The sequence below is a fragment of the Parasteatoda tepidariorum genome, chromosome 8 (genome assembly GCF_043381705.1).
Source record: "Parasteatoda tepidariorum isolate YZ-2023 chromosome 8, CAS_Ptep_4.0, whole genome shotgun sequence".
Classification (NCBI taxonomy): domain Eukaryota; kingdom Metazoa; phylum Arthropoda; class Arachnida; order Araneae; family Theridiidae; genus Parasteatoda; species Parasteatoda tepidariorum.
The window spans coordinates 63,292,107-63,306,294 of NC_092211.1; the positions used below are offsets into that span (position 1 = coordinate 63,292,107).

Consider the following 14,188-nt stretch of genomic DNA (forward strand, 5'->3'; position numbering starts at 1 on the left):
ATAAAATAGGGGAAGTTTTTTGATATTTTTAAATGCTCTTGGGCGTTTTGACTTCCCTATTAACAGAAGGGGTATTTTATGGCTCCCAGTTGAGTTCGGGCAGTTAAGCACAGTAACGCGGTCTTTACTAGCTTTATGCTCTGGAGCACTAGGAGGCTTTGGCACTGCACTCTCTTTTAGAGGCTAAAGTGGTTTTGGGTAAAGCTTTCTATATTAGACCAGTCTCATCGGTGTTGTATAAGAAGTCGGAATCGTAAGAGGCTGCTATAACTTTAAATTTTTCAATAAACTCGTCAGAAGCTTTGGAGTCTGCAGATAACTTTTCACCACTTAAATCTAGTTCACGAATACCGTGCCTAGACCTAAAATTCCTTAGCCAGCCGTTACTTGCTTTGAAAGATAAATAACCCAGCTTTTCAGCTAAGATCTTAGCTTTTTCACAAATCTTTATCCTATCTTGTAAACTTTCACTGCATAAATCTTTCCTTGGCTTTACTAAAATTTTATTTCATTCATATAAAAAAAGAATAAAAAAAGAGAAACTTATCTTTTTACTATATTTTCATATTTCCATAGAAATTCTGAAAGCGATTCGGATAATCGGCGATTCGGGTAGTTGGAGTTCGGATAATTGGAGTTCTACTGTAATAGCAAAAACTAATACTTAGTACAATTAAAATCAAAGTTAAATTAATATTAGTCAAAACTGCGTGCTGTAAAGCTAAACAGATTAATATTTATTATCCTTGTCCCTCGGAGCAACCAAAACGTCCTAAGCTCAGTAGCACAAAAAAATACTTGTCATGTATATAAAAAAAAACATAAATCTCTTAAATTTTCCAATGCAAATAGTTACAAGATAGCCACAAACACCATGGAAAAATTCTATAATATTTCTCTAATTTTAAAAGAAAGATTTATCAAATTACCTTATTTTTTTATTGATGGCTTACAAATTATTATTAATTTTTCAGTTCTGTCTTATTCATGTAACTAAAATATATTGTATAACATTATTACTAATTATTAAATATGAAAACAAATAATTAAAAAAATTACAAAATAGATTACACTAACATTAAGTGAAAGGGTTCAAAGAGACAATAAATTTTTAAAAACACACTTTTTTCTTTCTGCTGCTGCAATTTAAAAACAAATCAAAGGTAACTGTAATAGTAATTGATGGCTTGCTGTAGGAAATATTTACTGTTAATTAGCATAAATGCCTCTGAGGATATATTGTTGTTATATTAAAAACAACAAATATTTTTGATAATGGGGCCGTTCAAAGCAGTGTTTTCACTACAGCAGTGTTTCCCAAACTTATGAGTTTTGTGTACCCTTTCTAAATTTTTCGTAACGCTGTGTACCACTCATAAAGAAATGAATGCATTTTTTACTGTAAAAAAATTGCGCAAAAGTTAAAAATCACAACTGGCTATTGACACCGCTAATTATTAACTGTTAACTCTGCAAAAAAATAGCCAATAGAAAAATACATAATCGTAAATTTTCATGGCTAGCTTTGTTTTTAAATAAATTTTTTTGAAATTTTCGTTTGCTGCAAGATATTTCGCATAAGAACGCGTACCCCCTCTAAACTTTTCCCGTACCCCAGGGGGTACGCGTACCACACTTTGGGAAACACTGCACTACAGCATGAGAATGCGAGAATCTCGCATATTTTTTTATATTCTCGCATTAAAAAATGATTACCGCGAGAAATTTGCGCATTCTATAAACCAATTTCAAAATTCGCGAATTTCTCGCATTTTGAAAAAAATTTATCATTTGCGCCATTTAGAATAAAATCCGTTTCACCTTTCTTCCTGGATCTTTTATTATTTTCAACATCTGCCCTATTATCTAGCTTCCCTATTTACCAGTATTGTTTAGAACCTTTAAGAACAACAGAACACCATCCCTCGGAACCTCTTTCGGAACACATTTCTCTGCAACCACTTCATGTTCTTCAAGTAAGACTTTCTTCATGTAAGACTTTCAAATTTTTTGCTCGTTAATGTAAGATGGACAAATACCTTGTAAAGCCAATATCTTCTACTCCGAAACGGACAAATGAAAATGAAACAAATGTGGGTAGAAACGATCAAAACGAAACAAATACGCATTTGAACAACCTAATGAGAACAGCTGATGAAAAAGTAGATGTAGAACATTTTCCATATGATGATGCACCAAAAATATTCAATGCTTTAAAAATTGGACGATGTTAAAAATGCATTATAATTAAAGAAATTTTTTTTTTTTAAGTCTCTTTGTGTTTTTTTTTTTTTAACTTTTTGAAATCTCACCCTGTTTTTGAGAAAGGGTGAGAAATTCTCGCTCATTTTTTTTCTGAGATGAAAACACTGGTTCAAAGTAACGGGAGGATGGAGTTTGTGATTTGCATATTTTTGCTGACAAAGGGAGAAGAAGATATGAGCAATGCTTTTATATAACTTCAAAAAACTATCACTTTAAAAATTTCCCAAAAAAGCAAAATAAAAAATGTACCAAAAATGTTGCATGTGGAAAACTTTCAAATTTGGAATAAAAGTTGAATTCGAGGAAACAAATATTTGTAAAAAAACTTCAAAAAAGAGTTTTAAATGTCTAGAGTTTTGAATACAAAAAAAAATCCTAGAGAATATTCTACTCAAAATTTTACAAACTGTAAAATGTTAATTTTTGTTTCAAGTTCGTCAATTTTTGTTTCAAGTTATAAACTGTAAAATGTTAATTTTTGTAAGTTATAACTTTTATTTGAATTATATTCTAAAATTAGATTACTATGATGAAGATCAAAGTTTAAGCACAAACTAAGAGGATGGTGTAATCTAATAATGGTTTCCACTCAATTTCAGAAAAAAAATTCCCTGACTTTTCCAGATATATCAGGTAAATTGAATTAAAATCCAAACCATATTTTAGCTATACCATACAATTTTTCATCAGAACACTTTTTTTTAATTATTATTATTATTTGTAATGTCAAATATTACATGAAACATAACACATAACAAAAACATAATTGAATCAGAATGGAAACAAGGAAAAGTTTCACTAAAAAGTAAAGTTTTATAAAATAATTGCAATACATGTCAGAATTATTCAACTCCAATCTTGATAACTGTTACTGACAATTTTAAGACTGGTTATTTTCCAGGTATAATAAAGGAATTTTCCAGGTTTTTTGTAAAAAAATTTTCAACTTCCCTAACTATTCTCTGCTTTTTAGAGTTAAGATAAAATTCTCTGACAATTCCAGGTTCTCCCTCTTTTCCATGACCCGTGGGAACCCTGTCTAATGTAAGCATGGGAGAGGTTTATATTTTGCTAATTTTTCTGACAAGGGGAGAAAAAATCTGAAATTGTCAAAAATATGCCTATGTAACAGTGATATGATCTCAATACAATTATTTCGAATAAATCATAAACTTTTTGCTTAGGGATGCTTATATCTATGTACACAAATTGAGATAAAATCAAACATTAGAAAATTTCTTTCAAAGTTAGCAATTTTTTTTTTTCAAATATATGATTTTAAGGAGCTTAAAAAAATATAAAAACTGTTTCCCTGATTATTGAGTATTTGAATAAAATTCTTCCATTTTTTTTTTCAGATTGATGAAATTGTTTTTTTTGCTTGTGGCCATAATTTTATTATTAATGAAGAACACAATATTTATTTTATTAAATACTAGAGTAGCGAACTATGAATAGTAAAGCAACAAAAGTATTTATCATAAAATAAAGCAGTTCTGAAATCTGATGATTGTCAAAATAAAACATAGCATAAATAGGTATCACAAGTCAAATGTAACACACTAATAAAAAAATTAGAAAATTACAAAAATATTTACCTCATCTTCAAAACTGGTGTGTGGTTTGTCTTGAAGCTCAGGGCGAATAAAATTCTTCCTTGAGTAAAAAAGATCCTAAAATAATATTTAAAAAATTTAATTTTTATACCTTAATTTTTAAAAAAAGTGTATTTCGTGTAAAACAGATTTCGTCTATGCTTTATTATTATAAACAATTTAAACCAGAAGACAAAAACTCAGTTCTTCTAAGAGTTAAGACAACATTTTCACGCTTCAGTAAAAATGGTAATAAAATAAAGTAATTACGAAATGTGTTAAAATGTAGCTGCAAGTTGGATTATAAACTCTTAATTATAGAACTAGTGAATTGAAACGAGTTTCTCATTAAAAATCATTAATTTCATAAACAAAAATATATAATTACTTAAGTAGATAAAAAAAAGTAGTTAAGGAATAATTAGATTTGAAATGAAAAAAAATTTATTAAAAATGTAACAATTCTCAATTTTTATCCAAATTAACATCATAGAAAAACATCAAACCTAAGAAAAAAAATATTAAATTGTTTATATATTTATACATATACATATATCTAAATCAATAAACTTACCAAAACAATATCAAAATCAGTCATATCCCTGACAACATAAATCAATGCTTTGACAGCTCGAAGCAAAGTTGTAGAGCCACAGGTCTTTAAAATAACACGATTCTTCGAGACAAATAAGCTGCTTTCACTAAAAATTAAAAGATTTTCTGTAATTTTTTTACTAAACTAAATTACAATTAAAAAATTTTAAAACTACATTTAAAAAAAAAAACTTTTTCTTAATTGATCGAAATCTGAATCTAAAAAATCTTTCACACTTTTTTTGTGCTTATTAATTATTCTATTGCCAACCTTATGTCTAACATTTAAGTTTAACATTTAATTTGACAAATAACACATTTGACACATGGCATCTATTGGTGCAGCGAGAATTTCCCAACAAACCAATAAAATATTTTTAACTTGTAAAAATTTTGTAGACAATTTTTTTTTTTTTTTTTTAAGTTTAGTAACACATGGTTTTTTAGCAGTCATCTTATACAAGAGATATATCAGTAATTTGCTATCGAGTAATCATCAAAAACGAAAAAAGAGTCTGCTTATATATCGGGACATATGATCGTAGAATCATAGTACTGAAATTTTCTATTCTTTTAATTATTCTAAAATATAAAAATTTGGAGGCTTCAAAGCTCTTTCTAGTAATTGAAATTCAATATAGTGTCCTTAATATTTAAGTACCTTGATGCAATAGCATGGTATGTTCAAATTCTTATTTAACGCATATTTAACCACTGACCAAATAGCTACTAACATCAAAGAAAATCAAAATCCAGTAGATCTCATGCAATAGTCCATGTTTTTTACATTATACAATATCTAAAAAACTAATTTAGCAAATTTTACAGTCAATAAATTACAAATACTAGATTGCACTAGAGATTATATATTTAAATTGACTGCAATACCTTCTATTTATGATTGATACCAAATGGACTTGAAAATAAAAAAAAATTTATGTTTTGTATATTATATTTTTGAATTTCATTTTTTAAATTAATGAATTCATCAGCACATGTCACAATAAGCATTACAGTTACAAAAAGATTCCAATTCAAAATTTTAATCCTATTGTTAAATGTATGTTATGCATGTTGTATGCGTGGATAAATAAGACAAATCATGAAATAACAAAAGATACTTTAACATTATTTGGCAAATAAAAATAGTGAATCAATACAATTAAATTAAATATCAAAGTCTATTTAAATGTACGCGAACAAAGTCTCCAAATAGCTTCAGTAAAAACGATACTCATATATATTATACAGTTTGCACTGTTTTATCATTCTTCTCAAATATGAAATGAAATTAAATGCACTTTTAATTCAATCCATGCTTATTATTTTAGTAAATTTCTTAACATATCCAACAAAGCAATATCCCAATTTGCGATCTTTGTTTGAATGACTTCAGAATGATTATAAAGCTAATCAATGGCAAATTAATCTATAACAATACTGAATAAGTTAACTCTTCAAACAAACTTAACAAATTTTAATAAAATTATCACAGTGGAAACAATTTTATATCATTCATAGAACAAAACAATTGTTTTTACATTTTTTATTTAAAAAAATATATAATATATATAAAACAAAACAATCAAAATGCTTAAGCCCCCTTATTGTTGTTCAATGATTCAGAATGAATTTTGAAATTACCACGTAATACTCAGTATAGAAGGTCTTGTAAGAAGGTAAGTAGCTTTACTGCCAAGTCATCAATGGACGACACCATAAGCAAGCTGCAGATAAGAGAACAGAATATAACCTCAATTCAATGAGAAAATAAAAAAAAAGGTCTTACTGTGAGATATTTTGTAAATTTTAAATTATCCTTTGAAATTTTAAATCCCAGATAACTTTAAACAAACATTTCTACCATTAAAAAATAAAAATTAGTCCTGATTCCAATAACCCCCAAGTTTTAAATCATGTGCAACATTTGTTGTTATAACTTAATTTGAAAAGAATGATTTTTTAAAAATTAAAATTATTTTAAATTAAAATGTAATTCTCGAATTTTCTTCCTTTGTTGCAGATTGAAGTAAAATTGAAGTTTAACAAATACTAAAAAAAAAATTTATTTTGGCAACAATAAAAAAACACCTATATAAAATTATATATTTTCTCTCTATAATCATTAAATAAAAATAATTAAACAGCAAATTAAAACATTAAATATAAATAATTTAATTCCAACAATGCATTAATAATAAAAATTAATATTTAAAAGTAATCTTAACAACATACCTTAATACATAAGAGTCCAAATGATCATTCTTCTTATAACTAATTATCTCACATTTCACGATTTTTAACAGCTTCTCCCATGTAGATCTGAAAAGCAAAAATAAAAATTTAGCCATAATAAAAACAGAATCAGGTAGTCAGATGCATGCACTTTTAAACTTTCGATAAGGTCATAGAATTTATTTTAAAAAGAAATAGTTTTAAACCATAATTCATAGTCTCTTCAAAAAAACTTATACAAGAAATAAATTGTATTTCATATTAATTTATGATTCACATGTTACCTATTAAAAATGAACTTTATAGTTTAAAATTGATGTAAATAAATACTTAAAATTCTATTTAAAAAAAAAAAAGACTTATTATATCAAAAATATTTCAACGAATTAATTTGGTTCAAAAGTGAAAATCAAAAAATGTATGATTATTTCACTATAATTATTGCAGACATCAACGTTTGAAGAGACTCTAACTGCCATTGTTATCAGGGGTCTGTCCAGACATTTTGTGAAAGGTCCGGTTTTTGTGAAGTTGTGAAAAAATTACTCATATTCTTTCAACCACGGTCCTGCTTTTATGAACTTGTGCAAATAGGGTCCGGTTCCGGTTACTGAAAAAACTTTTTCAAGGAGTCTTTAAATTGTAAATAGATACAAGAATTGTAAATAGATACTCAGCACTGTAACATTATAGTAAAAAAATTAAATTTTCAAAAATAAACAGCAAATAGCTGCTTCTAAATTAGAGATGCAACAAACAAATATTTGGTATTTAGCCTATACTGCTGAACGCAGAATATTCATTTCGGACGAATAATGGAAGAATCGTCTGCCGAAGACAAAACTTAATTCGTTTACATCCATCTTTCTTGTTTTCTGCCCTGGGAAGGGTTTATTCAATTAACAAAACAATAATGAAGATAAAAAAATTTGTGAAGGGTCCGATCAAAAGAAAAATCATTTTGCGAAGGGTCCGTTTTTAAGTCAAAATATTTTGTAAAGGGTCCGTTTTTATGAAAAGATATTTTGTGAAGAGTCCGTTAACGGACCAAAATTTCTTCTAAACAGATCCCTGGTTATTATGAGTTCCATTTAACATTTATATAATTATGCATAATTATTTTTATCAAATCATTTCAGGGATGGCAAGTTTCAACACAGGAAAAAATTACAATAAAACAAACCGCCTTGGAAAAAATAGGTTTATTTTGGCAAGCGAAAGAAGAAAAAAATCTTTTCAAATGTCAAAAAAAATTTTAAAATATCAATGAAAAAAATTTTTACATTTTTTTATTACAACTTTAAGTAATATTATTAAATTCTAAGCTAGTTAATATAACATTTTCAAATAAGTGAAAACTAAAAAACTATAATTCAAAAGTAAAATTAATTTAATTTCTTAAATTAAATTGTAACTGTAGCGGTAACTGTAATGTATAAATTGTAACAAAACAGTATTTAATTTTACTAGGATAAATCAATATAGTAAAATTTTATTTTATAAATATGAAAAGAACTATTAAAATAACATCAAATTTTATTATATTATTGAATTAATGAGTCACATACTAAACATATATACAACTAAAATTGCATATATATACAAATGCACATTTACAACTATAGCATACTAATTCTCGTTATCTAATGCTATTTGAATATTTAAACCAAGTTTCCCATAACATGATACAGATTTTAAAATTCTGTAAAATTAACTAAAATATATGAAACTAAAATAAATTTTTCAAAAAAATTTGACCTCAAAAACTAAAATTTTTGTTTCCACAATAAATTTGCATAAATTAAAGCTGATTCTTATGATACTTTTTGATAAATAATATAGTGGTCATTTTTAGCATCTTCCATTTTTTTAGTTATTTCCACGTTTTTCTAGTGTCTTTTTTTTTTATCCTTAAAAAATGCCTCGTAATATTGGTTATCTGAAATGCTTCAGCTTCATTATTTAGTGAAGTCTAAAAACTAAAAAGATTCATCCCTCATTCAAAAAAAAAAAAAAAAAAAACTTATAGTAATATAGAGAAAAGACTATAGAGAAAAATATTTGGAATTGTTGCAAAGTTTTTACAACTAATTTTGATGGCTAAATCTGTCAATCTGAAACGTTTCCATATTATGTCCCATACTGTATCCTTATTACAAGTTACAAGTATCATTTTATATACTTCAAAACTCTACTGTACAGAAAAAAAAAAAAAATAACAGTTAAATAAAATATCTTTCTTAGCCATTGCTTTCCTAAAAACATGTTTAATAAAAATAATAAAAAGAAAAATCAACATTTATGGCCTATTAATCTTCAATTATGTTAAAGTTATAATCTTAAATTATGTTATTGAATAACTGAAAAAGCAAAATTATTAATTTGATCAAAACATTTTTTAAAAAAATGTCCTGAAAAAAACTAGCAAAACTACAATTACTTAAAAATTACAGCAGAAATAGACCTTGTAATAATTCCACAATTATAGAATAATTCCAGTGATAATTCCTCTAGTTTCAAACAAACGTTTGCTGGCCTTAATTTTCTCTTATGATATAAAATTGAACCTTGATCTGCTATATCACAAAAATAAGTCAAATCACAACCATACCATGAGCAGATGATGTGACTGATAAAATATTATTACATAAGAATTTATATTGTATCACCTACCAATTAATAAAGAAAAATCTACTTCTATATTTTATTAATATTAATTTAATGAGTCACATACTAAACATATACACAACTACAAATTGTAGCCTATATTGACCTATATTGAAATTACAATTACAGATAGCATACTTATTTTTGTAATTGAATACTAGTAAGTATGAATATTGAAACCAACTCTTCTAATAACATGATATACAGATTTTAAAAGTCTGCATTAACTAAAATATAAAGCTAAAATAAATAATTTTTAAGAAATTGATCTGAAAAATTAAAATTTTTGTTTCTACAATAAAAATTATTTTTTTAAAAATAAAAAAATCAATATTTTTTGTCAATTAATCTTTACTTATGTAATGGAATAAACTGAAAAAGCAAAATTATTAATAAGAACAAAACATAAAACTGTCCTGAAAAAACTAGAGAGCGAACAATGACTTAAAAATTATAGCAGATAAAAATAGACCTTTGAAAGAAAGTGATAATTACAGTGGCTTCAAACAAAATTTTGTTTGCCTTAACTTTCTTAGGATATAAAATGAACCTTGATCTGTTATATCACAAAAAAAAAAATCAAACCACAACCACACCACGAGCACAAGATGTGACTGATAAAATATTATTATATAATATTAATATACTGTAACACCTACCAATTAATAAAGAAAAATTTGCTCCTATTTTAGTACTCAATCATAAAATTTAAATAATTATTACACTATGATTAAAAAATACTTCATTTAGTTCAAAGATCCACAAACTGTCTTGCCGACCAAAATTCGCCCCTGGACAATTTTAAGTATCATAGAAAAATATATAAAAGAAAAACTAATGAAAAAAATATAAAAGTTGAGGGGGAAAAAATTTCTGCCATAAGGGAAAAAAATATAGCTATATTAGATAACTATATTTTGTTTTTACACAAGCCTGTACTTCAACCATTTTGTTTTTAAAGTTTCACTCATGGTTCTAAATCTAGGACTCCAATGGGTATGAGTACTGATAGGAAAATGTAATTTCTTACAAATTTTATTTAAGTTACTGTGTACCTAGTTACTTTAAATTACAGTTTTACTTTACTCATGTTGGCTGCCAATATGTTTTTTTTTTAAATTGTGCACTCCACTATAAAAAAAAGTTGTGCATCCCTAAAGATCTTCTCAAACAAATTTTTACTTAAGATAACGATTTTATATAAAACTATACTGTAAGTAAATTGCACTTTAAAAAATTCCAAAATTTCTAATAGCTAAAACAAAATACAGAAAAATATTTTATTGTCTTTAAAAAACTTTTTTTTAAAAAAAAGGCTATAAAAAATTAAGATCAGCAATGAATTTAATTTTAAAAACTTAAATGATAAAATTTATGATTACTTCATGCAATGAGAACAATACAAATTTGCATTATTAACAAAAATAACAAATTATCTGGTTTCTTAAAAAAAAAATTAAAAAATTTACATACTTTCTTCTTTTGGAAAATAAAACTATAGTAGGTTTATTGAAATCTTATTTAAACTTTATTTTTTGCTAATATTTTAAAATAAATTTTTTTTTAAATTTATTTGTGAAAATTTTAAATCTTTTGACACACTGAAATAGTACATTGACATTTTAGCATTTTTAAATAAGAGATCATTTCAATGTTTTGCAAAGTTACAAAAATTCATTGGAAAAATAGTTGTATAATTATTTATGTTTGTTATGTAAGCTATTTTTTTAATTAATTCTTAGCTACAAAGAGAAGGACCACATATTCAAGGATCATAGGAGAGATTGTGCACCAATACTTTATAAAATTTATTATTCTTCATTAAAACTGTACTAAATTTTACACTTTTACTAAAAAAATTTTAGAAATGGGACTTATCATTACATAGAGCTACAAATCTTTAAATTCAAGAACACTTACAAACAATGAATATAAATAATAATTTTAGGAAATTAATGTTTAAATTTTATGTAATGTAATAAGGTTTTGAAAAGATTCGAATTAATCAATTCAAAAATGTATGAATAAGCATATTTTCAATTACTAATTCACTTCATCAATTTAATAATACAAATATTTCATTAATTTATAAAAAAAATTCTAGTAGATATCAACCAACTTTTAAACTTTAAGCATTTATATTTTGAAAATGTGATATTTTTTTTTTTTTCCTTTTAGTTTCTCGCAGCCATTGCACACAAGTTGCAACGGCCTGGCAATTAATTTTTTCAGATCACGTTACAGAAATTTTCCCATCTACTTTCTTTTTCAATCCTTCTATATATTTTCTATATATTTCCTGAGATATTTGACAGTTTAGATTTTTTTCACACCCTGTTTAGGTACATGACTTTAAAAATATACACAAGACTTAAAACATGCATATAACTGCAAAACTTTAAAAAATTTTACATTAACTAGATTTTGCATGCAGCAGACTAAAAAAGTCTTTCAAATTACCTACACTACACACTGTAATAGTTTAGCTTCATCAATCATACTTTCAATTAGGAAATACCCTATTGATTTATAGGACTTACGATAAGTTTTGAGATTGTATTACTTATGAGAATAAACAACTAAATATTTATTCCTAAAATTATTTCAGAAAATTTATTTTTTCCAAAAATAATTAGCAGCCTTTAAAACTTCATAGATTATTATTTTTTATAAAGCAATATATATGCAACCGATATTTGCAAATGAATTTCACTTTATAGAATCTTTAATTTATTTTTGATATTTTTATGCTAGTTATAAAAAAAAATGAAAAAAAAACAATTGGTTTTTTACTTTAACGATTACTAATTTAAATGATAATACAACCAGTTGAAATTCAGTTTAGCTAAAGTTATGATCATCAGTGTAAAGTTGGCCTTATATAAAGGTTAATGTCAAGTTAAAGCATAATTTACAATAAATAAGATTGTCCAAGTTATATATTACATGTCCCTAAATATTAATAAGTAATTTTTTTTTGCTTTATTTATGAGAGTAATTAGTTTTTCATGTATAATTTAAATATTTTCCCTATATATATATTACATGTCCCTAAATATTAATAAGTAATTTTTTTTTGGTTTATTTATGAGAGTAATTAGTTTTTCATGTATAATTTAAATATTTTCTCAATTATTCAGATAATTTTTTTTTTCTTTAGTCATTTTAATAGCATAACTGTTTTTTTAATATATATAAATATATATTATTTGATTCAGTATGTGCCCAAATTCTCAAAAGTGTAATTACAGGATTTAAGTCATTTATTTTTTTTTTAAAAAATCAATAATATTGAGGAGTAAATAATTATGCTGCTATATTTAAAATGTGTATCGATTCGTAGAATCTAAGAGAAATCTTAATGATAATTTATGATCTTGGGTATCCTTCAAATTACAGAAAAGACAAATAATAATATGAAAATAAGCATAAGACGTTTCTTTACTCCTACAGTTTATTTACTTCAGATGAAAAACAACCACCTGAAATTTAGTTTAAGCAAAGTCATGATCACTCAAGGTACAAGGCTAGCTAAAATTAAAGGCTGAATAAGTGAAAGGATTAAAAATAAACTTATCTCTTACCGAGGGATAAGCCGCAAATCACAATTTGCTGAGGAGGAATCGTCTCTTCTCCCAAACCATATCTCGAGTAATTTCTCAGTTCCTTCAAAAAAGTCACAATAATTAGCCTTTACATCCATTTTTAACTGACAGCCAAACTTCTATTAAATTCTGTTTTTTATTCTTCGCACTATTTACAGAAAATTCTAAAATTTATTATTAAAAATATTCGACCGGTTTCACTGAACGAAAATGCAAACTGAAATCTTCACAAGTTTCGACCTGTGCGGATGGAGAATACTTCTTAGCTAGATTGTTGCCAGCGGCTGAATATATTTTTCGTTTTCTATGATGTCACTCGGCAAATACCGCATTGGCTATCAGCAAGCACCAGAAAAACGTGAATGCACACGTGATTCGAATGTCTGTCTTAGATTTTGGTGTAGATACTGGAACTGATAAAATCATTTTTACTAAAATATTTCAGTTAAAAGTTAGTTAAGACAAAATTCAATCTTTTTCAAAGTTCAGCTAGCAAACAAGATTACTCAAGTTCATTTTCAGCACCTCAGAGGAATCTCAAAAACGAACTTGAGGCATTGGATTCTGATTTTATTTTATTAATTTGAATAATGCTGGAAATATTCATAAAGGTGTGATCTAATTTATGATTTTATAATTCCTTTTATTTAATTTTTTTCTACAAATATAGTAGTTTCAATCAAACATTTGAGTGTCTTTCTTCACATAAGTGAAGCATGAGACGATTTGAAAGAAGAAAAATAAATAAATTTAAATTAATATAAAAAAAGATTTTAACAAAATGGCTTGAGCTAACACCAAACTTTAAAAAATTTTCATCTAGAATTCAGATAAATCAGATAATTTACCACAGTAACCAAAGTTACATTTAATAATGTATTACATATTTTGTTTCACTGTGCACATTGGCAAGTGCACAAAAGACTGCACATAAGTATGATGAAATAAATATTTTGAAAATTTCATCTTAGTTCAAAAGTTTAAATTGTTAAATTTGTAGTAGAAATTATTAAGAAGAGCGTACTATGACTTAAAAACTAAGTTACAGGTTTGGTTGGAATTCGATAGGTAAAGAAAAGAAAAGATATTTCTAAAAATGTTGTTGTTGTTGTTGTTGTTAATTTACGTCGCACTAGAGCTGCACAATGGGCTATTGGCGACGGTCTGGGAAACATCCCGGAGGATGATCCGAAGACATGCCATCACAATTTTGATCCTCTGCGGAGG

The 14,188-nt window shown here is 25.9% G+C and overlaps 1 protein-coding gene across 2 annotated transcripts in view; it reads right to left on the reverse strand.

The window, feature by feature from the left end:
• LOC107448901 (S-adenosylmethionine decarboxylase) overlaps positions 1–13,255 on the reverse strand; it is a 28,447-nt gene extending 15,192 nt beyond the window's left edge. The window contains exons 1-4 of one of the 2 annotated variants that reach the window (XM_016064259.3): positions 12,941–13,255; positions 6,690–6,776; positions 4,435–4,561; positions 3,864–3,938 (exon numbers count right to left, since the gene is read on the reverse strand). In XM_016064259.3, coding sequence (XP_015919745.1) covers positions 3,864–3,938; positions 4,435–4,561; positions 6,690–6,776; positions 12,941–13,059 — 408 coding nt within the window. In that variant the 5' untranslated portion in view covers positions 13,060–13,255. Of the gene's footprint in view, positions 1–3,863; positions 3,939–4,434; positions 4,562–6,098; positions 6,182–6,689; positions 6,777–12,940 lie in introns of those variants that run through there. The other variant, XM_071184108.1, reaches the window with a different exon arrangement.
• Between the last annotated feature and the right edge of the window lie 933 nt (positions 13,256–14,188).